General features: G+C 39.2%; 1 protein-coding gene across 1 annotated transcript in view; it reads right to left on the bottom strand.

Annotated features, from left to right (window-relative positions):
• Window positions 1–26,271, bottom strand: part of PCP4 (Purkinje cell protein 4) — a 51,928-nt gene that overhangs the window by 12,913 nt on the left and 12,744 nt on the right. The window contains exon 2 of the mRNA XM_055702554.1: window positions 19,314–19,365. Within this exon, the coding sequence (XP_055558529.1) occupies window positions 19,314–19,365 (52 nt within the window). The remainder of the gene's footprint in view (window positions 1–19,313; window positions 19,366–26,271) is intronic.

The following is a 26,271-nucleotide window of genomic DNA, read 5'->3' as shown; positions in this document are numbered from 1 at the left end:
AACAGACAAAAAAAATATCAGGACCTCTTGCTATCCTTTCAATTTATTTCAAGGATAGTGAATTTTTCTGCATGCATGTGTGCCTGCATGCTAAGAGGATACTACTTCATGCTCAAAAGCCTTTGTTTTTCTAAAGTATACACCAGTAAGATTTCTTATATTACCCTAATAGGGGATTACAGTTAACACCACAAGCAATATCAAATACCTCATATGAACAAGCAGCCAAATGACAGTTGCTGTGAGAACTACAATTGAATTTGCAAGCTACTGCAAATACCATATCTCTGCTCTGCTATTTAACTAATAATGAGCCAGGTGATGGCTGCTGCCATTCTGCTGCAGAGTAGAGATGCTCAAAGGAACTTTGCTGCACCTAGCATGTGTCAAAGGCAGCCATAATTTGACGGCAGGACTGAGACAACATAGAGAAGAAATAAAATAGGCGAGTCAGATGTACTGAATATGTTGAAGACTACAAGTACCTTTTAAAAGGTATTGCTGGCCATGCTTCTCATTGCTGATCCAAGCCAAGGAAGGCCTCCACTGACATGAAATCATAGCTTGCATGAAGTACACAGAAAACCATAGTGACCACCACCTAGGACAGTTCCCCAACAAGAGTACCCTCTCCTTCCTTCCTGATTCCTGTACAGCACCTGTGGGTAAGGAGGCAGTGTGGCTTCTTCACTGAAATCTTAGCTGATGTACACTCAATAGAGAATTCTGATTTTATGAGACTAATAAACACACACATTCTTTAAATGCCAAACCACACAAGTTACTGCTTCATCATTCCGTAACAGAAGAAATGCAAACCCCTATACATCCTTGTAGTCTTCTTCCTCTGCCTTTTTTCTTTCCCTTCCCCTACTGTAGAAAGTGATGCTCAGATTTATATGACTATTGGCCCCGAGACAGAACGTGAGCATAGCTCTGCTGTTCCAGTAACAGAAAAAAACCTTATTGGCACATAGGACAATTTACTGTTTAGCATAAGGGAGTAAAAAAAATGGCCATTCTCTAAAAGAGTGGGGAATGAATCCAGAAGGGCAAGTTGTCCTTCTCAGCAGCTTGTTCATTACTTATAGACCATTACTGTATTGTGAGGCTAAAGCCTGGAATTCTAACAAGTCAATACCAAAGCTCTGTGGAATTTCTCATCCCTGACTTTAGTGTCTGTATTTATTGAGTGCAGACTGATGGTATAAGGTAATGTAATTTTCCAAGCCTTTTCAAAGTAGCAGAGATTAATGAGCAAGGTCAAGCACCAAAGGCACTGGACAGTACTTCAAATCCTCCTTCTACTTCCCGCCCGCCCCCCCCACCCCGGCTTTTCCCCATCTCATAAAAAAATAAAATTCCAAACCTTCTAGGTCCCAGGCACTGACTCAGCAACATCCCGTTTTGAACCTGATGCTATTTCAGGTAAAGGATGGAAGGGTTTTCTCCCATAAGAATTCAGTTATAGGTTCTGACAAACATCTGACTAAAGTACAGATCATTAAGGCTGGGTTGCAGTGGACTTATTCTCAGGTGTGTAGCAAGGAGAAACAGCATCCACCTTTTTATAGCTTAAGTATTGATTAATCACACCTACATACCTTTTTTTTTTTAAAAAAAAAATAATGTTGGTAAAAGCAAGCATGCTTTTCCAACAAAGTTCCAGTGAAAGAAGGTAGGCCGATATTCCTAGTTCTTTATCTGCATCATGAGGTTATGGAGCAGGGAAAGGAAAATGGTCTCATTATCCTGACAGATGATGCCATTAAACCCACACAGTACTGAAGGCACAAAGTTTGTACATCCTTGAAGCGCAGTGCATTTCTGAGCTACCTGTGAAAGCAGCTGTGAAGTACCACACTGGACCACCACCCAAGCTGTCTTCCAGCCCCCAGCACTGTAACGAATTACTTTTGTCACCCAGAGCCTTCCCTGCCTCCGACTCCTCTGGAAGAGACTGTTCTCCCTTTTCTCCCTTCCATCCTGGTCCAGCAGCACCTCCTTTTGCTTGGCAATCCCACCTAACAGGGTTCACACTTAGTGCAGCCCCATTCACCTTTACAACATACATGGCCTCAGAATGGAGGAGTGAGAGAGCAAGTGAACTGTACGCAACATTCCCCTGCATATCTGAGACTGTCCCCCTGTAGATCTCTGCCTGGTCCTGAAAAGACTTACAGAGACAGTGAAACCGAGAGAAATGGCATTAAGCGGTACAGGTGGTTACTACAGATGTTCATTCATTTGTTTTTTGTTGTTTTAGTGATTTTTTTTATTTAAAATAATTAGGAGTAGGTGTTGATCCTTCATCTCCACTACACACAAAAAAAACCCAAACCCAAACCAAAAAAAACCCAACACAACAAACCACCACAAAACTTCCAGGCATTGAACTACTATTGTAATTCAATGTGCTAGTGAAGTGCTAGCACATTAAACCTCAGCAACATTCAAAAAGAAATTATTTGCTGTAAACTTCTGGAAAATGTCTCCCTGAAACCCAGAAGTGTTGGAAATGGTTTAGTTTAAATATAAAATGTTTTAAATATAAGAAATGCAAAACAAATTTAAAACCAAACAAAAAACAAGCTTTACTGAAGTGAGATTGTCTGGAAGAAAAGAAGGGGTTTTACTCATTCTATCTTTGCTTTCACCTCACTAAGTTTTCACCTAGTGCCTTTTAACAACAGCTATTTAAAAACAGTTTTATCAGGAAGGGTGGGCACTGATTTAGCCAAGTGCTGCAGTTGCAATTAAAGAGTTATTAAACCCAGTCCCAGACAGTCTAATTGGCATGAAAATCTAACTGAGACCAGGGAATAAAGGTTTCCCTCCTGTTTCAGTTGTATGTTTATTGCACACATAAAGCTATCTTAACAGAATATTAAGGTTGCAAAATTGGACATGCAAGAGTAAATGACAAATTACACTGATACCATCATGCAATTAATTGTTAATTTTGCATAGACAACTTTAATTCCAGAAAATCCTGTTTCAAATTCTTGAGACTGAAACTTTCATAGTTGTACATGAAAGTTGTACACAGCGTACTCGCTGTGTTTCCTAGATGGAAACAAAAAAAAAATTGTATTCTGCTACAACATATGGACACCCACATGGTTCCTCAGCATGGCTGCTTGGAACTGTTAGATCCACCACATATATCTTGTTTTAATGAAATAACTGATAGTAGGCTGTTTTCCTCTACTTGAATCAGCAGTAAATTCCATGAGTTGCATATTTTGTCAGTGGTTTTCATACTGCTGACAGAAAAGGAACAGTGAGACCATGGAAGGTATGGGCTTCAGGCTCAAGAAATTCATTGCTTATTGATGCCTTCAGAGTGGTGGCTATTTCTGTTCCACCTCATCTGTATAAACTCAAGGCTAGACTCATCTCTTACCCAGCCTAGATCCTCATCATGGTTCCCAGTAGACCTCAACAAGCTGTTAATTTATTTGGCTAGTCCTAGTCCCCCAAACTGTACCAGGGCATCCCCCAACCTCAGTATTCCAACCCAGTCCCTTCCCACACTAGCTGGCTCTCTGCCCTCTCCAGTTTTCACATCCCAATTCAAATTCCTTCCTCCCAGTCCCAGTTTCCATTCAGAAGTATCAGACACTCCCAAATACTCTGGGGTTCTAGTTTCCCGATGAGATTTACTGGACCCCTTTGTCATTCCATCCTTTGACCTCCCTGCTCCAGCTTCTGTGACTATTTGGTTCCAAGGAAGGCATTACAGTTCCTCTTAAGCAACTGTGGTGTCTTGGGAACACAGAAGGGTCACCGCTATGCTCTCTGTTTCAGTTCCCAGCCAAAGCATAGTGTACAGAAACATGTAGCAGCAATCAAGGAAACCTATAATTTCCTTAATACTTGCAAAGACAGTGTTGGTTTAGATGTTTTAGTGCTTACTATCTGGCTCAGTGATGCAGCATTTTCATTTTTTAAAAAAATAACTGTTTCACTGAACACATGCAGACTTAAGACTTGTCTTTATAAACATTTATAACTTGGCCAATTTTGAAGATAGAAAAGTCACATCCCAGATGGCAAATCTTACATTTCTGTTCAAAATTACAAAGGCTCAAAACAGTCAAAGAGGCCACCAGAAATTGTTTTTAATTGCTAGGCATGCTAGCATTTTGTTCAGGCCTCATTTTTTGAAACAACTGGAATGACTTTGCTGAACCCTTCCAAAATAATTCTGCCTAAGGCAAGCAATCAACATGACAAATTTCAGCCTAAGTAATTGGATTTTGGCAAGGCTGTGTACAACTGAAAAGGGAGCTTTTAACCAGCAGAGTTTAGCAGCTCTGGCCTTGCCACCAGTCCAGATTGTAATAAACAAACTAAGTGTATATAATATGAGGAAAAGAATGTAAACTAAGTGAAAGAAAAATAAAAGTTATGGATAGCTGGGAAATCTTTAAAAGGGGTCAAAATCAGATTGTGCATGTTGCTGTGCTGGTAACTTTTGAGAGTTGCCTATGATTTCTTGAAATGTCAACTTCGGGGGGGGGACAAAAAAGGGGAAATAGTTGAGTCACTGAAAACTTACATGGAAGTAAAAAATTAATCAAAGCTCTCCCTTACACATTCTATGTTTGAAGATCTAGCACTCTGTTACTCATTTAAAACTTCTCCACAAAACAGTTACCCCCTGCGTGAATTTAAGTTTTAACACGCACTTTTAATGTTCTGTTGGGATTTAGATACATGTCAGATTGTCAATAATGCTGATCAGAAACAGTACCTTAGTTGACACACTTGGATGACCAATCTCAGATTATTTCTCCAGCCCATGTGTTCTGATCTATATAGATTCATTTTTCCTTCCCCTATTTTCAAGGATTACAAGTTCCATGAACTCAGAAGGTTAGCATCTAGAAGGACTAGACATTTCATGAATTTCCTGTTTCAGAAAACACAGCTGGGTTAGTGCAATTTAAGTCCTAACTTTAATCCTTAACTGACTCCATGCATATGCAGAAAGCACAGTATACAGCACACCCCAGAACTAGACACTGTTGCACTAAAACCCAACTAATTTTCTTCACTCCTCCAACTTTAGACCTGAATGTAAACAGGTGTAAATTAAATATTTTTTTCTTCTCTTTTGCTCAGGAAACCTAAAATTTACTTCTTCCTTCCCAAGCTAATAAGGCAGACAGAACAATTAAAAACCTTCTTGTTTCCAATCCCGCTATTTTTACAGACTGCTTTATCTCTTTCTTAAACATGGTGCTCTTCTTCCAGATGTTTCTTTGCTGTCTACTCACCAGGCCCTTGCTTAAATCTAATCTGGAAAATGAAATGTTTTTTGAGACTGGAGAGAAATGAGAAACTTTGGGTGAGGGTCAGTCGGCCATCACTCTAATATTAGAGCAATAGTCAGTGACCTTCTTTAGTAAAGTATATACATTCACCGAAAGTCCCAGACCAGAACTTTGCCTAGGAAAATAAGAGGAGGGGAAATTAGGCAGTTAGAAGGAAAAGTAGTACTTGAGCTAGCTGTGCTGAAGAGACATGAAATTCTCTGGGGGAGGAGAAAGAACGAGTAAGACAGAAACACAGTATGAGGGAAACAGTAAGAAAGGAAGACAGAAAAGAAACTGCTTGTGGAAAAGATGAAAGGAAAACTTCAGGATGAAGATGGGAAGAAAGGAATAACTAACTTGACCCATCGTAGCAGCCTGGCCTGCCTGCCAGAAAGGACCAGTAGCTTGGAATCACCCCACAGGATCCCACTGCATCACATGCTTCGTCCCTCCCTCATGGGCACATTCACTTGTTGCCTGTGAGAATGTAGAAACCTATCTGCTTACGCAAGACAATGACTGGTTAAAAGCTTCAGTATTGTGAATGACTCTTGGGACTTGCACAACCCAGCAGAAATCAGTTAGAATAGCTACGGCAATTTGCACCAGCTGAGGATCTGAGTCTGTTTGCTGCTGCTTCCCTCAATTTGTGCAACCTTTTCTGACTAGCAAGAACCAGAACAAGTCTTTTTTATTTTTTGTAACTGAATCGATCAGACTTTCTCCTGAAACAAGCCACTGGGAAGACAGAACATCTTTTTTTTTTTTTTTTTTTTTTTAACTGCCCAAACAGAAAGTCTACACTGCTTTTTGTTTTGTTTTCTGATAAACTTGGTCAAGCTTATCAACTGTTTTGTCACATCTAGACAGCATCTTTTACAACAACAAAAGGTATCCGTAACACTGGAAGAGGAGGCTGGCTGCTTTAGGCTGTATCACTCACTATGTCAAGCAATTATACTGAATTGTTAAGTTGTAATGAATGAAATAGGAAGCTGTACTCAGCCTTTTGCTGCTAGGCCAGAAACCTTACAAAGACACAGAAGAATAGAAGCAGCTTCTCTCCATCTCAGCTCAGGTTAATTAGATGCTAGTTTCTACTCTGCAAATTCAATCAAGAGATCAGATCCGGCCCTAAATACGTTTGCAGTACTACATAATCCTGGAGAAAATTACTTACAAGCATAGAAAATTACTGTGATGTCCTAAGAGTTTGTGAAGCTTGAAACTACGGTCAGATTTATTGTAGTTACAACACCTTCCCGTGCCAGGTTTCAAGTAAATTTGTATCTATTTATACTTCGGAGAGGAAACCAGCAGCTTCTTGGCTATCTTGCATACTACCCACTCCAGAAACAATGGCAGCTGTGGATGTGCTTACATTTAGGTTCATTAAAACCTGAAACTTAGAACCAAATAGAGTGGGAGTTACAAGCTCACACAAACAAAATGGGGGCAGGGAGGGGGGGACACAACTACAAAGACACACTAGTACCCCTTGACCCAGCTTTCTTCACAGATTTCTTTATATGCAGCATCTTCTACTGCAAGAAGAAAAAGAACTAATAAAAAGAAAAAATAAGTATTCTAATTCCAACTCATTCTGGACCTCAGCCAGTCCACCATGTAATAAAGAAAACACTAAAGTTAGCAGCGGTAATCTTCTTACTAAGATGAATAAAGACCAAACCCCTACATTAATACTGCTGCATCTGAGAACAGCCCCTAGATTGCATTGATCACAAGGTCTGCCTGTGGCATGGGAAGAGTGGAGGGAATAGCCAAAAGTTAGTTTCTGCTTGATGTTCTTCCATAACGGAATGGTTCCTAGCTGAGAGACCTCCAGAGGATGCCGTCTCATGACTCGGTCTCTTGCTTTTTATTTATGTGGACCCTCATTTACAACCCATAAATACTTAAACAACCATTGTGATGTTTTTCTCTGGCATAAGGCCACAGTTTCAAAGAGGTCCCACAGTCACACCAGACTAGGTCAATCAAGCCTCCTAAACACAGGCAGAACAGCTCCAAGGCTTGCACTTGGTCCCACTGGGCACATAACATGGGCCTGTCTGCTGGTATGCTAAGCATATACAGTATCGTTATGGATCTTAATATCCAGATTTCTTTATACTGGAGTCTAACAGAGGTATTTCTTTCTCTTGAATTTACAGAGAAAGGAACTTAAGCCAAAGGCTTAAGCTTGTCTGAAATGAGACAAAGTGGCACTGATGGACAAGATGATGACTCATGACTGACTGGCAAAGCCTGTATCTGTGCCCTCTGCTGACAGACACTATCACCCATTGATAAAAAAAGTCTAAACCCACAGGTCTTCCATTCGTTGTCTTACCTTCTTGGCTAAAAGAAGCCAGGAATGCTTTTTTCCAGCTTCCCCTAGGCAGCACAACATGTCTTTGTCTCCCAGAGGCAGCCCTCATAAGAGATACAGTTTAGTTATGAATAGATTTGTTGTAAAGGTCACCAAGAATTTTTGCTAGTGAAAAATACAGCTGTCTGCTTTATGAAAAAAATCATTAGATGAGATCATAATACACCTGTGCCTTGCACTGTCTGCTAGTAATTAGTCTGCTGGCTGCTACACCAAGAGGTAGCTGATTCAGGATGCCAAATAGCCTTGAATCCAGCTGCCTTAGCTCTGTCTAGACATTCTTCCCTACATGAGTTCTGCCCCTGGTTATTTGAGATGAAGAGGCGGGGGGAACTGATTCTCATCTGTGCTGTATGAACATATGTGTATATGTGCTGTATGTGTATAAGCCAGGATGGGTGCATACCACACCCCAAGATGGGGCCCAAACATAACTGGAGGTCTGGTATTACGTGTGCATCCACATCTTCTCAAAGGTTCCACACCTGATAACCTACATTTGACTTGGTGAAATCAGTCTAAGGCCAGAAAAGCAAACAAATCTTCAAGCTTTTTTTTTTTAATCTCTGCCCTCCTACCCTTCTGTTTAGCTATACTACATCTGCCACAAATGACAGAATCCTGCCCGGAATTTTCTCCAACTCTTGCTTCCTGTCAGAAACTCTGCAGTGTCTAGAGGCACCGCAGCCCAAAACTCTTAAGGTGCTACCAATTTTAATGAGAATTAAGTTATTTTATGAACACCAAAATAGAAAATTATTAGCAAAAATAATTTACATACAATAGTGCAGCACTGTTTAGCTGGAGTAAACAGTGCCTACATAAAGCAAGTAGAATGAACAAAACAAGCCCTTAAACCTACAAAAATAAAGGAAAGGAGCCATCAAGGCTAGTCGAAGCTTCAAACTACAGAATATCAAAGTCTCAATGTATTGGAAATTAATTGCACCACTGTGCAATAAAACTAAGGATGTTCACGTGAAGGACTCTGTCCTACACATTGTCTTTGAGGGAGAGTTGTTGCAACACATGCTCAGGAAGGAGCACTTCTGGAGAACCTATACAATTAGAAATGACTGAGTAAAAAAATCCATTAGCAATTCAAAAATCTAAATGTTAACTACCTGGCTATCACTATGAGATCTGTAACTTAGATTAGAAACTGTGGAGCCAGAATAGTTACTATTGGGTTAGTAGAGAGGCATAATGAATTCCGAAATCCTACAATAACGTATTGTTTTCCTGGCAATTAGCCTGGATTTTAATTAGTTTGTGCTAATGAATAAATTTGTACACATCCATTTTTTATTGGCAGCTTTTAGAGGAGCTAGTGAATTGGTCACTGTGGAACGCCAGTGTTTCACTAAAACCTAACAATAATGCTTTCCCCACCTACAGTCGACCAGCAGTCTCAGAAGGGTTTAGGTATAAATTAGAATGGAAGATGAGATATTAAAAATACAGTTACAGTACTCATTCATCAATTGTGATGAAATACTATTATTATGAGACCCTAGAGAAATGCTGAGAGCTCAGTTCCGGTCTCTGGAGTGCCCACAGTATCTCCCAGGAGCTACCCAGAGCATCCTGCCCTATTTTCCACTGTGACTCTTGAAATGCCTTTTCCATCTCTGGTGTTATCCAAGTTTCTTCTCTTGATAATTCCTCCATGGAAAATCTTTTTTTTTTTTTTTTTTTTTTTGCAGCGCTTCCTATTCATAACCCACTCTGGTCTAGGGAAAAAATGAACCAATAGCAAGTGTGCTTGACCAAAGAAATCCTTCGTCAGATCCAGTAGCTTAGCTAACAAAGACCTCAAGCCAGGAAACATTTGGATGTTTTTTACATATGGATTTCCATAGAGAAAATGTCTGGAAGAGCTGACATGAGGTGGCCAAGATCAGCCAGACCTAAATAAGGATGGAATTGCTTGAAATGGGATTAAGAAGAAATTAAATGCCCAGGTCCAAACCTGACATTCTGAAAAATCCCTGTTGAGCATCCACTTAACTCCAGAGGTACACAAGCCCTACACTTATTTTAGTATTGCCCACAAATTCCTCAGCCTTGATAGAGCTGAGCAAATCAGAAGCAGTTTTATACCTAAATCAGATTAGGACCTATAAACACCAAGCTCTACAGAGAGGCTCATTCTGATAATCATCATGTCACGAAGGAATACATTTCTCTGGAGCTTCAGGTCTCTCACACATATGTACACCAATACAGAGAGGCAAGAGGAATTTAACCCCTAATCTAGAAAGGGTGACAGTTTATTATTATTAATCCTAACAGCTCCTGCTTGGTATAGAAACCCAAGACAGATGTGGGCTGAAGTCCTGCTGCGAGACACCCTTCTCTTATGTTGTATGGGCAACTTTTCATAAGGTCCTGAAATCTGCTCTTAAGCACAGGGACTAAAGGTGAAATGTTGCACTGGTTCATGTAGCATCTAACTTCTTTTTGCAGCCTTAACTGCTCTTTGTTCTGGTCAGTAGTTCAGCTAAGGACCAAGTTTTAATCAAGTCTTTAACACTCCCACTGTTACAGTGCCTCCTTACACAAGGGAGCTTGATAACATGAAATTACAAGCTAATTTTGGAGCATCGAGCTAAGTGCATTAAGACAGCTGTGTGCTGTAAATTAAAATCTCAAAAACCTTCAGAAAAAAATATTAACCATTTAATAAATTACTAACAGCCAAGGAACTCCTAAGTGGAAAAGCATTTTCATTTCATTTAGAAAACAGTCTTCTGGAAAAAAAGAAAATAACAGAAGAAAACAAAAGCCTACTGAAGTAAGACAGATACTGTGTACAGTCAAAAAGAGTGATATTTCCACAACAGTAAATGCTGGTAACCACTGTTGTGCATTGATTGTGTTCCTGTTTCATTTTTTCACTTCCACTAAATTAAAAACCACACTGCTGAGTTAAATCCACCTTTTATTAATCCATTGTTAGTGTCTGGGTAACATGTAGAGATAGATATGTAACTTGCTCAAGTCAGTCCAGCTCCATGGATTTCCAGTGTAAATATGCCAGCTTATGTACATATGCCATTGATTCTAGCCCTGATACAGCCCCAAACCATCCCTGATGATGTAAGGACAGATTCATTTCAGAGGTAACATAATTGGGTTTACTAGTGTTAGCCGTGGACTGGCTTGACCCGTGTAGTTCATTTAGGTTCCCACCAGCAGCAAAGCAGAACTAAATGTTTCTCAGAGTATTGATGACAGCACAATTCCAAGTGAGCGCACATTTCTGGAAGTAAGCCAGTGCATGTCAGCTACGTGCCAGTCATGGAAATAAGTCTCATTCTCCCTGGTGCATAGTCAGGCAGCACAGTGATAATTACAGACTGATTTCCAAAAGAAATATGGCACTTGTCAAAGGCATAATTTCAGTTCTGCTTTTCCTCATTAAACACTTGACAGAAGCTCCAGCATATTTACAAGTCATCTAAAAGGCAAAACTCACTAGCATCATGAAATCTTTACTATTAGGTTTTTTCCTTAATTTACAACTGACTTTTTCTTAGTGAGTAAGCCTGATCCTTACAGACCAGCTTCTCAAAAGGGATTGGAGCTCCTACCACCTTTCAGGTGCTCAAATGCCTACTGAATTAGATGCCTCCTAAGTGCCAGGATCCCAGTTCTGCAGGAAGCTGGATCCAAGTAACATTGTCCTTGTTTAAAGGACAAAGAAACAGAGACAAAAATGTTACCAAATGGGGAATTAGTGGCTGTCAGCTAAGGTCAGAAACTAGGACTCGAAGGCCAAACCAAGAGTGTAACAGGCCAGTGTCAACGCAAATTAAAAAAAAGCACAAGGACAAAGAAGCATGTCAAGATCCTCCTTGGTACCCTGAAGAGGCCTGGGTTTCAGACTTGAACAGTGCTCTTTCTATCTTTAGTTTTACCGACTCCATTCTTTCAGGCAATTTCACTGCTTCTCCATTTTCTCACTAAAACTGGCTGTCCTGAAAACACAGTAAGCTTTTGTAGGGGTGTGCACACCATCTAACACAACAAGGCTGCGATCCTCTACTGAAACAAAGTTACAAGTGAGCATAATTCAAAATTATTTCCTTGGGCTGCTTCTAATGTCAACACTGCAGGAATGCTGCAGTTCTGCTCATTTCAACCTCCTTCAAATGTGCAAAGGAGCAGATCGTATGAGTGACCATAAGTAAGTATATATACTTATATACAAGTGTTCATTTATCATGTTTTTAGAAATGCAGCTGAATTTTTGGATACACTCAGCTTGAGAGCATCACATTAAGCAGGCACACAAGTTTTCCAGGTTGCATACAAGCACTGTGTGCAAAACAAAGATCCCATAAATTAATCAAGTTATTCTTGTAGCAAGCTGGAAAGAAAGATAGACTGGGGCAAAAATTGTTATTGTTATCTCTATTTTTAAATACTTGGAAGATACTCAGTTACTATGGTGGTGAGGACCATATAAGTACCTAGAAAGATTCATTTGTAGCAGGAGCGTTAAGTGTGAGGGTTTTCTATCTCATATGTGCTAGCTAGCTGGGACCTTCTCTAAGGGGAGGAAAAAAATGAAATTTTGAAATATAAGTCCTTAAAAAGTGAGTTTAAAAAGCTAGAATAACTCTTCTATGGTTGTACTGTTTCTGCTCTGTTGTTCTGGGTTTTTTCCTATGGGACTTCTGCATTCAATTTGCTCTCCTGGTACTCTTTCATCAGATAGGAAAGCATTCTTTTCCTCTGCAGTACAGTCCCAGGGAAGAGAAACGCCCCAAAACAACGTGCAAGAAAAAGCTGCATAATTAAGATGATACATCAACATACACACAGACACCTTTCACGTGCATAATGCTATATCCGCTGTGTCAGTAAATAGACTTACTTGGTAGTCATGACAGTCATTATACATGATACACAAAATGAAAACTTACAGGGAATTCCAGAGACAGGACATTAGCCAGACTCTATGAGCACTGCTGGCTCTGCTAATGGATGAAACTTTAAAAAAGACAAACAAATATTGTTTGTAAAGATGCTTCTCCTTAAACATTTAAAACCAAAAGCTTCTTATTAGCAGATAAAGCGCAGTAGTAACAAACAGTATCAAACCCAACTTGTCAGATAACAGAAGAGTAAGAACAGTATCTGCTCTTACAAGCATTACTTAAGTTTAGATTGGGTATGGTCGTTATTTTAACCTCCAGAGGATCCTCTCCCCAAAAATCAGATGACCACTGCATGTGCATCATGTGCATGGACACGTGTGAGGGCAGGTGACATTTCAGTACAGAAGGCATCTACCTTATCTCAAACATATATAAAAATAATTGCTTTTAAAATTTTTGTTACTAGATAAACATCAAAAGTTGTTGATACAAAATTTGTGAACGATCCTCCATTGTCATCATTGCCCCAAATAAACAAGTACACAGTCTTCCTCTGGAGAGGATTTATACTTATCCTTGGCCTCAAGAAACAGAAATCCACCAAGGAGAGGAAATGAAGTTCATGTATAATTCCCTTCTCTTCCTTTTAGCATCCTCTCTAGGGAGATCTGTGAACAATCTGAGCACCTTGTTATTAAAGGCTCAATCTGTCTTTAGCTGAGACATGTTGGCTGCCTGAAGAGATGAATGGACTTTTGATAAACAGACCAGTCTAGGCATGGGAAGAGATACAGGCCAGGAGAGGACCCGAGACATATTTGGTTTGGTTCTGGGTAAACTTTATGCACAGCTGTCCCCAAGAAAGTTCCTGAAATGAAACTCGGCAGATAAGGTTGCCTGCAGTGTTTTTGCCATGCATAGCTATGCCTTGCGATGGGATTCCTTTTGAACAGTTCACTTTGAATTTTTCTCCTAACTCACATCTGAAACTCTCAGCTCCAGATCATGGTGTTGAGTTCACACAGGATTTTTACATCTTCCTCTGAGCCCAAGCCATCTATACATGGCCAAATACCACTTACATAGCTATGCTGAGGGTTCAAACACCCTTTGTATTTCGGCTTTGTCAATGTGTTACGTTTGAGGGTTACATACATGTTTAGAGATGTTGCTGAGACACAGACTTCCTATTTTAAAAGATGGGGGATGAGATATAGCAAATATTTCTCATCTCGCTTCCTAAATCCCTGCTAGTACCAGCTAGGCTGTATAAGATAGGACAGAAATTGGCTCTGGACACAGACCGAAAGAAGGAGAAGAGAGAGACTGAGTTACTGACTGGGAGATAATATTCTGTGAAGCACCACTTTCAAGGGACAAGAGAATTTTAGCAGAACACCATAGTGAAAGACAGGTGTGCATGATAATTTTCCTCCCAACACTCAACCTAATACCCAGGAGAACTCAATATTAATTAGTTCATACAATATTCCCCATTCTAACTTCCGATTAGTGCTGTGGGGGTGAAATATCACAATCTGAAAGAGTTGTGTTTGTTTTGTTGTTGGGATTTGCTTTTTTACATCGATACAGCAGTTCCTTGCAAGAACTGTTTCATCTTTTGCCACACAAGCAACGGTTTATGGGAAAGAAAATGCACAAGGCATTGCAATGCTACAGCTCAGTCACTGTCCTTTGCTGCGACTAAAGAATGTGACCTCTAGACCTGGGCAGATACAGCAAACCATGCTCCATGAGATTCTTTGAATATTTATACAAGGTAACCTCATGTGTCCCCTCCTTCTTCAAAATCTTTTTTCCACAATTAAGTTTATTTGCAGGACTGTTTAAGGGAACAGCATGTTTTTACATAGCAATTGGAGAATATTAGTGGAAAATTAATTTCAAGTTCTTAAAAAGTTATTTATATTAGACCATACTATAATAATGATCCTGGCCTCTGGCCAGGAATTAAAGCTCTATTAAGCTAAACACTGTGTAAATAACTATGAAGATGACTGTTCACTCTTTTGAACCTAGACAGATCCTTTATTCCTGACTGCCATTCCTGTTAATGTTTTCTAGAAGCCATCAAATTTAAGTGAGTTTAAATGTAAAAGTAAATTTTTATCTTTATTAATTCTACTGTTTCTTTATCTTTATGTAGATGCTTCCTATGGTGTACTGTATGAAAAGGAGGAAATGCAGAGCATTTATTCATTTACAATTTTCTGACCACCCCAAAGCAGAGATCATACACTGACAAGACAAGTGCTTGAGAATGAGTAGAAACTGAAAAGGGCTTCCAATTTCAGTACAACTGACCATCTTGCCATGATTGTGTAGGCTAATCCACCACAACATGTAAGTTCATGCAAAACTTAATCATGTTCATTTCACTAAGAACCAGGAAGTTATAGCATTCATCACGTGAAAGTACATATTTTGCTATAAATATTCATATTGCTGAATGATAAAGCTGATGTTTCAAGAAAATAATTAACAAGTAACAATTAATAGTCACATGCCTTATGTACTTTCAGAACTAAGAGTGAGATCTAGAATCACTTTTTCCTATTAATAAATTTGAACATAGAAGTAATTGGTTCTGATGCAATTCTTTCCCTGCCAGTTGTGCTAGGCTTAAAGAGCAAGTTGTATGATACCAGCTTACAAATTAAAAAAAAAAGGGCAACAGGAAACAGAATGAGAATTGACAAGCGTTAACCTAAAAAAGAACTTTGTGACATTGACGAGATAGTAAAAATAATAAGGTAGGAACATCCTGTTTTCATTTAGGATGCATCTGTAAACACGATAGGCCTGATTAATCAAACTAGGTGAGCAAAAAGGAAGTTATAGTTTCTTACCCCACACTGACTCTATTAGAACAAGTCAGATTCATATAGGAGGAGGTGGATGAGAATAGTACTGCTGTCTTCCCTTTGGATTTTCTAACCTAGAGAACAGCATTATGTAACAGTTTACAAGTCTGTAATGCCATACACAATTAAGTACGCCTTTTCTTTCAGGTAGGCTGAAATCCTTCAAGACCCAATGAGATTAAGACAGCTACAGTTACATGGCTCCTATGTACAACAAGCTGTTTTTATACAAGCGCTCCTGTATGCATAGTATTACTGCTAATTATTAAACTAGGTGGTCTAAAGGAGCACCACTCTAGACTGGTCCTTTGAGCAGTTCACACCCAGAAAAACTAGTTTATGTAATTTACTCCCAACAATATTTTTGTTCTTCCAACTCTGACAAGAGAATGAAATTACACAGACTTCTCTGACAGCAGTATAGTATGTTTTGGATGGAAAGGCACTCAGCATTATACAGCACACACTGAAGCTATCAGGAGCTTTTCCATTAACCTCACTAGCAACTGATATACCATGACAGCAGATTGTAATGCAGTAGTCACTCTCCCTTAGGAAGACATGAATTACCATCTGATTTTAATCATAACCTATAAAAGCATGAACTATAACTTGCTTAAAAGTTCAAGATAGACAAATGTCACCTGGGGCTTGACCAGCAACCAGTAAGGTCATTGAATGTTAACTGCAATACTCTCACTGTGAGAAAAAGTTACTTCAAAACAAGTGATTATCCAGTATTTATCATTCTGATAGAGCTTCAAGAATCACCAGGCTTGTGGCAACATAAAACCCAAGAAGATATGGTAGTATACATCGTACCAAATACAGTGGAAGGGAATCCTGTCTGCTAATGACCAGGGTTCTGAAAGAGGAAAGAGGGAGCTTCGTCCCCCATAACTTATCACCTAGCAGTCTGGAAGACTATTCAAGAAGGCAGCTGAGAGAAGATAACTGCTGATGAATGAAGGTCTCATGTAGGTACAACAGTCCCTTCATCAGTCTAACAACTGGTAAAGTTTGTGTATGGGATTTTATTCTCCCATTGTCAAACTTGTACTGTTGAGTACCACTGCTCTACATCACTGGCTTTTCTGAAGCTCAGTCTTCCCAACGTCCTGAGCCAAAAAACAAGGCTGCTAGAATGAGCCGTTGCCAGTTCAATGCATTGGGGCTGAGCCTGCATTTTGTGTGTGATACAATCCCCCACTGGCAGGAAGGCTAGATAAGAGATCACTGCTGCGGCGGTAGGCACTAAGTACAACTACAGATACAATGTCGCTGTCTAACGAAGGTCAAATGAGAACATGAATTTGCGTCTACCAAAACTACCACTACTATAAAAGGAATCTTCAGAGACTGAATTTGCTTGAATGCTTTACAGTGACAGCAACCCCATATAATGCTTCAAAGAGGGAGAATGGTGATTGCCATAGTCATCAATTTTATTTTGTCCAGTTTTAAGCCAGCCTAGAGATGGGCCCAAAATTAATTTTCTATAAGCAATGCACAAACAAAATTTGACTCTGAGCAGTGTCTCCATTGTGTGCACCAAAAACGCTGAAAAAAAGCTAAGCATCTTTGTCATAAGGAAAAGCTGCTGGAAACTAACACTTACCTTGTAATCAAGAGCAAGGCTAGTTTGCCTTTATAAAAAGTCATGCTATGAAAATGTTTAACATGAAGATGAAAGGGTGTTTTGTTTTTCCCCTTTTTCAACAAGAGGGAAAGTTTATTTTTGACAGGGAAGCAAACATCTAGAGAGGCTGGTAAAAACAGCCACAATGAAAATTTAAGACATGGACATGTAGCAGACTTCTGGCCAAAAAACATGTAACAGGGTTTATATTGTGTATGTAGGTTTACAGCACATCCCAATTTTCAGAGGAATAAATCACTTCTGCTTGAGTTTTAACTACACAGAGCTAATAAGGACAAAGAGCTATACATTTCTGCTTCTTTGATTTAGAAATCGGTCTCAGGTTCAAAGTTCTGATTCTGCTTTATTTTCATGCAAGCATGTGGATTGGGGAGATCAGAGGAATATTTCATCTTCACTGCAGCTCCTCTATTTTACATAGGTGACAGTCTTTTGTTACAATTTCACTACAAAAAATAATTGGTATCTATTAATCCAAGATTAACTGTGCATCTGCCTGTTTACATACCTAAAACTATGCTACAACCTAGAATCATGTATTTGTGAATTAATGACACAGTCTTTTCTCACTCAAAATTCCCTTTGAGGAAAAAAAGGACTTGCTATTAAAAAGGCTGCAGGATCAGTAAATCTAAGCCTAAATTTGACAACAGGACAACTTTATTTGGGAAGAAATTTAAGGCAAATGAGCTCAGTTCATAACGTGCTCCAACAGCAAAGAGAAAAACATGTTTCCTATGCTGCCCGAATGGCTGACATAATTTTGCTTGCTTTCCTTTCCTGTTAACTTGAGAATGCAAATGGCTTTGCTGTCAGGGTACATTTGTTCCCACTAATTCAAGACACTATAACAAGCCAAAGTATTTATTTCTTTCTTTTCCACTCTAATTTGTGTTCTATCATACTGGGAACATCATCTACAGATTTCATTTACTGTAACATTATGCAAACAGCCCTTATGGGAAAGTCACCTCTCTGTAATAGGAAAACTAAGCATAAAGAAGCCTCTTAATGTTTTAAGACATGTTCCCTCAAAGGGCCCAAAATTTCTGTTCAGACCAACACGTAAAGGCGAAAATGCATATCCAAAATAACTGCTCAGAAAATTCCATCTCAGAAAACCCTTGGCTCTTCAGAGGAGACTTACATTCTTCCTGCTTTTCAGTAGCTGGGATGGACTACCAGAACATATTCTTTTAATTAAAACTGGATGATCAAAAAGAAGCAGACAGCATATTTATATAGTTCAATCATCATGCTGTTCATGAAAGTCTACAAGCTGATGTTGCCTCATATTCAGCTGGGTATATAATAAAGCTGCTTAAAATATTTTCCTTTGAAAAGTATTTCTGATGGTAACTGGATTTTAATCAGGTGATCATTTGTGTGTAAAGCATTTCTGCCTCCTGTAGGCAACAAAACAGAAATTTCAGCTATAACGCAATTGCCATCTTCACTGAAAATGCAGTTTTATTTTCTTCAGGGGTGGGGGATAATTACAATTGTTTGTGCCACTTAAAGGAAAGTAATTGGTTTCTGCCACCTCCTTTGTTAAAGTCTGAAAAAAACATAACTTGCCCCTTAAAGCAGTGGAGGATGAGTGCACATCCACTCATGTAGAGTGCCAAAGTTAGGAACCTATTTGCCATATAATCCTTCCACATGAGCTGCTCCATCCATAGCCTATCTCCAGCAACACTCAGATGGGCTTTATGCATGTGATTTTTAGCTTTGGTATCTTAGTTATGAGCCTAAAATTAGGTGGGATTAATCAGACCACAGAAAATATGTGTATGAGCAAGTCCTTCGCAATTAGCTTACTATTGCTCACCTTCCCCATTCATATAGTAGCTGCCCATAATGCTTAACCTAGTCTCTTTGTGTCCTTTTCACACATACTTAACATTGTCTTGTTCTAGCCTCATTTGTATCTGTACTGACTCCCACAGAGTCCTTTGGCTTACCATGGTACATAAAGTAGATTTCAACATACAAATATAAAGAAAACCATCCCATTGAAGCCCTTCCAGTTCTTAAAACACATTGAAAAGATAATACATGAAACCAAGGCCATTGCTACTTGACATCTATCATTACAGTAAAAAAAAATATTTTGGCTCAATTTGACGCAATATTCTCCATCAAGAAATAGTCAACCCTTACCATTCTCGCCAGATGTCTTGTCTTTGCCATTTGCAGATCCGGTTCCTTGTCTCTGTTGGGGGGGGGGGGGGGTGGGGGGGGTGGGGCGGGGAACAGAACAAGCGGTCAGAACAAATTCGAATGCACATTTCCCCCTTAAAATTACTAGCAATTACAGCCTGATTTCTCCAATACCTTGGATAGTCACACACAGTCATGCAGTGTTGTTTTGAAACACTACCATTTCAGAACATGAATGCTTAGTACCATTTAGGTAGAGCTGTGTAACTATGTGTGCAACTTTATATAGTTATGATACGCTAGTGATGGGATATGGGTAATCAAGTTTCCAGCAGTGCAAGGGTATAAGCTACAGTCTGACACCTGTTCAGGTCCCTGCTATACCTCCATTTCCATGATTCTTCTGACCTGACTTTTACCAGAAGACTTATCTTTCCACTTTGGCCACAAGCAGAGATGGAACTTTCCACTTCAGTTCACTCTGTCCAAAGAGCAGCCTCGTGACCTTCCATGAAACAAACCAATTTAAGTCACTCTACTACGTAACACGTGGCAAACACCAATGCAGTCCAAATAAATATTCACAGTGGCAGGGTTACATCAATATGGTTACACTATCAGGCAACTTTCTAGTTTAGGAATGGTCACTATGAAAATTACACTGCATCCCCCAGGGAAAGCTTCTCACAGGTAGAATTAAGGTACTTCAGCTAGCATAGCAGAGCTTGCATTTCTGACTTGGAGTTATTCATACTTGTGTGTATTACTGAAACAGACAAATTCATTCTCTAGGGTTGTACACATAAAAAATGAGGACTATTAAGTTCCGTGAGTAAATCCAACTCCATTCAGTCAGAGGCAGCACATCCTCACGCATCAGGAATGTTAACAGCTATAGCAGCATTGCAAACCATTTGGCTTGCACCAAAATAAGGACAGTCATATCAATTCTCTTACAAAAAATATGGGCATACTTATCTGAAGGTATTTACTCCAGAATATCTGGTTAAAGCCTTCTCTATGCTCTAGTTTCTGTCCATCTCCTACAGCAGTGGGGTGCTCAGGGTATTCTGTGTATATGGAGCTAATCATGAACAAAACCTTCACGTGTACTCAGCACTTACTATAGAAGTCAGAGGGGGGAAGAAAGCTCTTCAAACCCTTTAGGAGAATACGAAAGGGCGACATATGGTCTATCGTGCATCCACCTGCCAGTGGGGGGGGTTCTCACCTTTGTGGCAGACTTCAGTGCATTTATCTCTGCTTTACTGGCTCTGCCTCACCTCTCACCCCACGCAGCGAGACAGAGCAATCCCAGAGAAAACAACTGAGTCTGTAACCACAGCTACAGTCTCCCCATACAATGAAAATACATTTCTTTCTCTCTGGAGCCTCAGATCTAAGACAGGGGAGAAGACGTGGCTGATAACATCAAAGAATGGGATTCTAAAGGGATAAACATTTTTTACAAAAGCATAAGTTACCTACCAACAGCCAGAAATCAATATGCAACAACCAATTCTGCTAAAGATACTAACCTTTATGCCTTTAGAGTTTGGTTGATATTCCATATTTCAATTTCAATTCACATTTGAAACTAGATTTTAGTGTTAATTTACTGGGACCTGCCAAAAAAACCAAAATACTGGATTTTTCCTATCTATAAAATGGTAGCTATGTTGATTTTCCCTTCCCTGTTTATTTTCAAATGCTTCTTGAAGTAGTCTTATTTCATGAGTGTTTCAGGCTGTGCTATTTAGCCTTTATGAAAGCTTCTCTTTCCTCCCTAGGCTATACCAGAATACAGATCCACACATTTTGTATCTCAGGATTTCCCCTCAAGGAAACGGGAAAGTTGTCAGAGAAAGCAAATAAAAACCTTGGCTTTGGTCAATTAAGGTTTTTCTATTCATGAGGACAAGATTATCTGAAATCAGTCTAAGTATTCTCCAGCCATTCATTTGGTTGGTGACCACTGGACACATACAGAATGAAGCCTGAAAGTTTGTCAAACAAGCTTCTGATAGCCTTTCCTTCAGTTACATACATATTTTGATCTATAAGCACTGTGCTGTCTTCAAATGAGTGCAATGGATTTGAAAGTGAAAATAAATTTCTTATTAACATGGCATTGAAACTTATAAAAAAATCTATATACCATGTGATCATTCATCTGCAAAGCCTTTAGCCTTTTGTTTCAATACATTCAGTGGGCTTTTAACATTTTCAAGATGCTGGTATTATTAGCAGCTGGAGCTTCTTGCATCACCTTTCATGGTGCTACCACAGGCTGCAAAACAAAGCCTAGCTTTTTAACGTCCTTTAGAGCATAAGAGGACTAAATATGAGGAAGAGTTACTAGATGTATTTTCAAGCAGCAATACATGAAAGCTCTCCAAAAGCTGATAAAACAGATATTGTCTTCAGATGCAATAAATCAAATGAAATCAAAATAATAAAAAAAGAAATACCAGAAAAACTATTAATGTCTGGGGTTTGTTTTTAAACAAAAAAATCCCCAAGTGGTTGGCCATATTTTAAAACATAAAAGCAGTCTAATCCTTTGTTTCCTATAACTTGTGGCCAGCTTCCTTCACTCAAAGGCTGCTTCTAAAATTCCCTAGCATTTAAGGCAAGCACCAGGACAGAAGAAGTTTCCACTAGGCATTAAAGAAACAGAGCCAAAATGAACATAAGCACAAAACTAATTATTCTACAGTAAAACAGGATAAACAGTTTTGTTGCTATGTTGTGTAGGAGGAAACACAGTTTATGACTGCCTGGGGCTATATTAATTTTTAACTTGGTGGTTTTACAGAACATCAAAGGTGCGTCATTAAAAATGTCTCCAAAAATCTAAGTCACTCCCAATTTGTCAGAAGAGGAAGGAAAAAGCACTACTGCTGTATGCCAAAAATCCCAGTAAGAAAAGAACAGGTTTACTTTCCTGTTAAATTCTCAGTGCTATACACAGCAGCTAGTTAATGTGGTACGAAAAACTGTACTAAATTAGTCCTCTAGGTGTACAAACTAAGGTCAAAAGTGAATTTTCAGCCCAGAGGACTTTGAATCTTGTTAAATTACTGCAACAGCTTTTCTACTTACTCTTCTAGCCCCTCCTGCACCCCCAAGCTTAATTTTTGCCTTTAATCTTATATTCTGTTCTGGTCTTGAAACAGCCTGACCTTTTCAGTTATGCTTCCAATTAGCACCTCAGTGTTAGTGATTGTAGCCAGGTGTTGATTACAAAATTTTTGGGGGCAGAAGGGTGGTTTGTTTTTTGATGAGCCACAGAAAGCCCAAGATCAGGGACATGAAACTGCCAGAAAGTTTTTGACAAATAGGCCCTTACAGTAATAATATTCTTCTGCTTCATCTCCATGCAGGGCCAACAAGGTACAGTGGGCTGTATCCCAGTAAAGCAGTGGCTGCAGATTTTTTAGAAGTATTTTTTTTCTACATCAAATAAAAGAGCATCCAAAGGTAGAATTAAGAGAATAGCAATGGTGGAAATTATTTGTTAAGTGAATAGTAGAGTCAGTGTAGACTTGACTCAGGACAAAAAAATAATTTCATTAATACACACTAAGTGTTATTAGGATGCTCTGTATTCATTGACAAGAGGAACAGCAGGGAAGTCTGTGTATATGTAAGCTTAAGTCTTGTTTCGCTACCAGGTCCCCCCCTAACAAAAGGCATTACATGTATGACAGAAGTACATGTTGGTCCTACGCAGCACAAAAACGGCTGCAGGTCAGCCAGCTGTTTGCCAAGCAAGCCCTTATTCAACACTACCATCTGTTCTCCATATTTTCTCTGCAAGAGATAAATTGAATCAAACTAAACTATTTCATAAGCACCTCATTTTTTCCCACAGCCTTCTGCTTTAATTAAAGACTTCAGCTGCTTTAGCCATAAAGAACTGTAAAATACATTTTACAATTTTATGAAGTTTATAACTTAGTGACATTTTTATTTGCAGAAAAATGTCTGCTTAAGGACTTTCCATGTTTTCCAAGAAAGGTAAGCTTCCTAGTCAACAGCAGAACAATCAGGAGATACAGCAACTTCTACCTGCTGTTTTTCAGGACTAAATACTTCCTGTACAGGTCCTCAAATTAGGCCAATTAGCCTTGACTTTATCCAGGAACAATGTAAGAAAGTTCTTACAGGCTGATCTTTACTTAGTGCTGGCTGATCTTTGAAGATACTGGAGAGTCTGACTAGTGAAGTAAGCCCCACCTGAGGTTATTAGACTATAGGCACAGGTTAGATCCCAAAGCATCCTTGCTATGTAACGATTACTGCCTGCAAGTTCATAGCACATTTTTTTAGTTTCCCCTAGGTGGAATTTTGACGATGTTGCATTAGCATGCACGCTTCCAACAAACTAAAGAATGAGTTAGAGAAATCTGGATTAAAAACACAGAGCAGAAGACTATCAAATGTGGGCTCTACATACAGCAACAGTCTTCTTTTCGATGTACCTCCTTTCCAGGCATATTATATGCAGCTCTCCTGGTGTTAAAAAACTAGAGTTTTCCATGCTTTTTAACACCAGGTATAAGCTTGCTATTAAAAAAACAAAACCAGAAAGCTAACGTATTCACTTTAAAAACAAGCAGTGGGGATCAAGGGAAACATCAGCTATTTCTGGTAAATCAACACATTATGCACACATGCCACTTCAAAATAATTTTGTGATGAGGTGATATCCTGAGCAGACTGAAATCAATTTTGCAATTGTCTTTCTTTCACACTCTAACAAAGAACACAAGCTAGAAACTAAATATCAGAAACTAAATGAACCCAAAATGTAAGCAGGAACAAGAACCAAGCAGCTATGACCTGGGATGAGTGGATATACTCTAGAATTTGGGGGTTCAATGTGATTAATTAGGTTAAACTCTTTACTGGAGATTCCTGTTTCACTATGTTTGACAATCTCTTTCTACTGTTATGTATTGACTTGAAACTATAGCACTCAGCATTTCACACATTAAAGTGTGGAAAAATATTACTCTTAACCACAACAAAATAATTTTGTAACAAGGACAAAAGATATTACTGTGGTTAAGATAAAAAGTTAAGAGCAGGAAAAATGCTGCTGTGACAGAAAGATCTGTTTACTGAAGCTGCAAGGAATATCTGGCCTCTAAGTAATGGGAATAGAATTTTAGTACCCCTGTATTTTTTGGAATTATATACCAAAAAGCATGAAGATAAACAGCTGGGAGAAATGAAATGTCCTGCTGGAGAGCCATGCACAAGTTCTCTCCTATTGTAAATCTTCTCAAAACTGGTCTGCAATACAGCCAGATGGCAAATCCTAAACCAACTTCTGTGACATTCAGGTTCATTCGCATCAGTAACAGCTAGTCACCTAAAGACCATCTGCAGAATGATCTGAAGAATCCCAGACAGAAGTTTGAATAGATTAATGAAAATTGCATTAGAAGCTATACAAACTTTCCTCACTGGTCTATTTGTGCCTCCTTTACAAGTTCCTCCACTTGTCTCCGAAATTTTTATAAACATGGTACTGAATATTTGTGATGTGAAACTGTCCTTAAAAACCCACATTAAGGTGACTGCATCAGCTACAGAACATCTAGCCAGTATTTTATCTGAATGATGGGTAAATCTGGTAACATCAGTTACTTCTGTCTTACACATCATTGTAAGAAATCACAGGCCACATTTCTAGGCACCTGACAGAAAGGAAAAATTTATCAACTCACACTTGAGTACAAAGGACTCCACTCCTGGTTATGACCAAGCTTACATTTCTGGTAGAAGGAGCTTTCTGGAGACTACCACTTCCCTTTGGCTGCTCTCACTATAGGATATGGCCTCTACTCTCACCTACGTAGCACCATCTCTGCAAGCACTTTTACACAAAGGGAGGTTTTCTACAGCCAGTTTTCTGCCTGTCTTGCATTGCCAGGGCAATCTAATACTGCCAGAGCACAAGTGTCAGAAACCATCTCTCAATACTGGCTGTCAAAACTGAACAATCCCTGGCACTCTGACAATTTCTGTCATCATCTTCATGGATCAAGAAGTGTTCTACTTGACTAGCTTTTGATTGTCCTTAACTTCATTAAGGCTCTCCTATTACTATTTCAATAAATTAAAACTCCACAGGTAAGCTGAGATGAACTGATGGGATTCAAACTGCAGTGGCTAAAAGTTGGCAGTAACCAGCATGGGTTTTCTACGGCTTTTGTAGTCATTGAAGGTACATGCGCATGCACACACATGGACATGGTCACTCTAGAAACCACAGTAACATTTGTCAGAAATTAACAAGGCTGTGGATAACTACTTACGATTTTCCTTCCAGACATGGACCACTGCCTGGCTCTTGCTATTGCAATATTAGTCAAGATACAATCTTCGCAATTTCCTTTCATTTTTATAGAAAGGACACAACCTGGACCTCAGCATTCACATCCTTGCATCTTTGATGGTTACTTACACTGGTGCAAATTACACCTCAAACACAAAAGGAAAGCACTATATTCAAGGTATAGCTGTCCATAAAGCTAGAGCCTGTGTGAAAAGCAGGCAATTTACCACATTGACTGCTCACATACTGGTTGTTGCATTTCCTCAGAAAGGAGTACATGCAGGTTTAGGTAGTTTACTCAGGATGAACCCACAACTCCCATGAGAGAATACAGGGAGACATGCTGGTGGAAGGCCCTGGCCCTCCTCTTGGTCCACTGGACAGTCAGGTACAGAAAAAGCAATAGGAACTGAAGAGACAACCTTGATGGTGGAGCTTCTCAGGTAGCTGAAGGAGAGTTGCAGTCCCTGCTTCTGGGTTATTTTATTTGCGATGGGGTCATTGTCCATGTCAAACATTTTATTTACACATCTATGCAAAATGCATACTCCACTCAATAGTCAGAGTGCCTTAATCACAGGGTTGCTCACATAGTTATAACATTTG

The sequence above is a fragment of the Falco cherrug genome, chromosome 2 (genome assembly GCF_023634085.1).
Source record: "Falco cherrug isolate bFalChe1 chromosome 2, bFalChe1.pri, whole genome shotgun sequence".
NCBI lineage: Eukaryota > Metazoa > Chordata > Aves > Falconiformes > Falconidae > Falco > Falco cherrug.
Note: the sequence above shows the minus strand (reverse complement) of the source record. Positions and strands in the feature narration are given on the sequence as shown.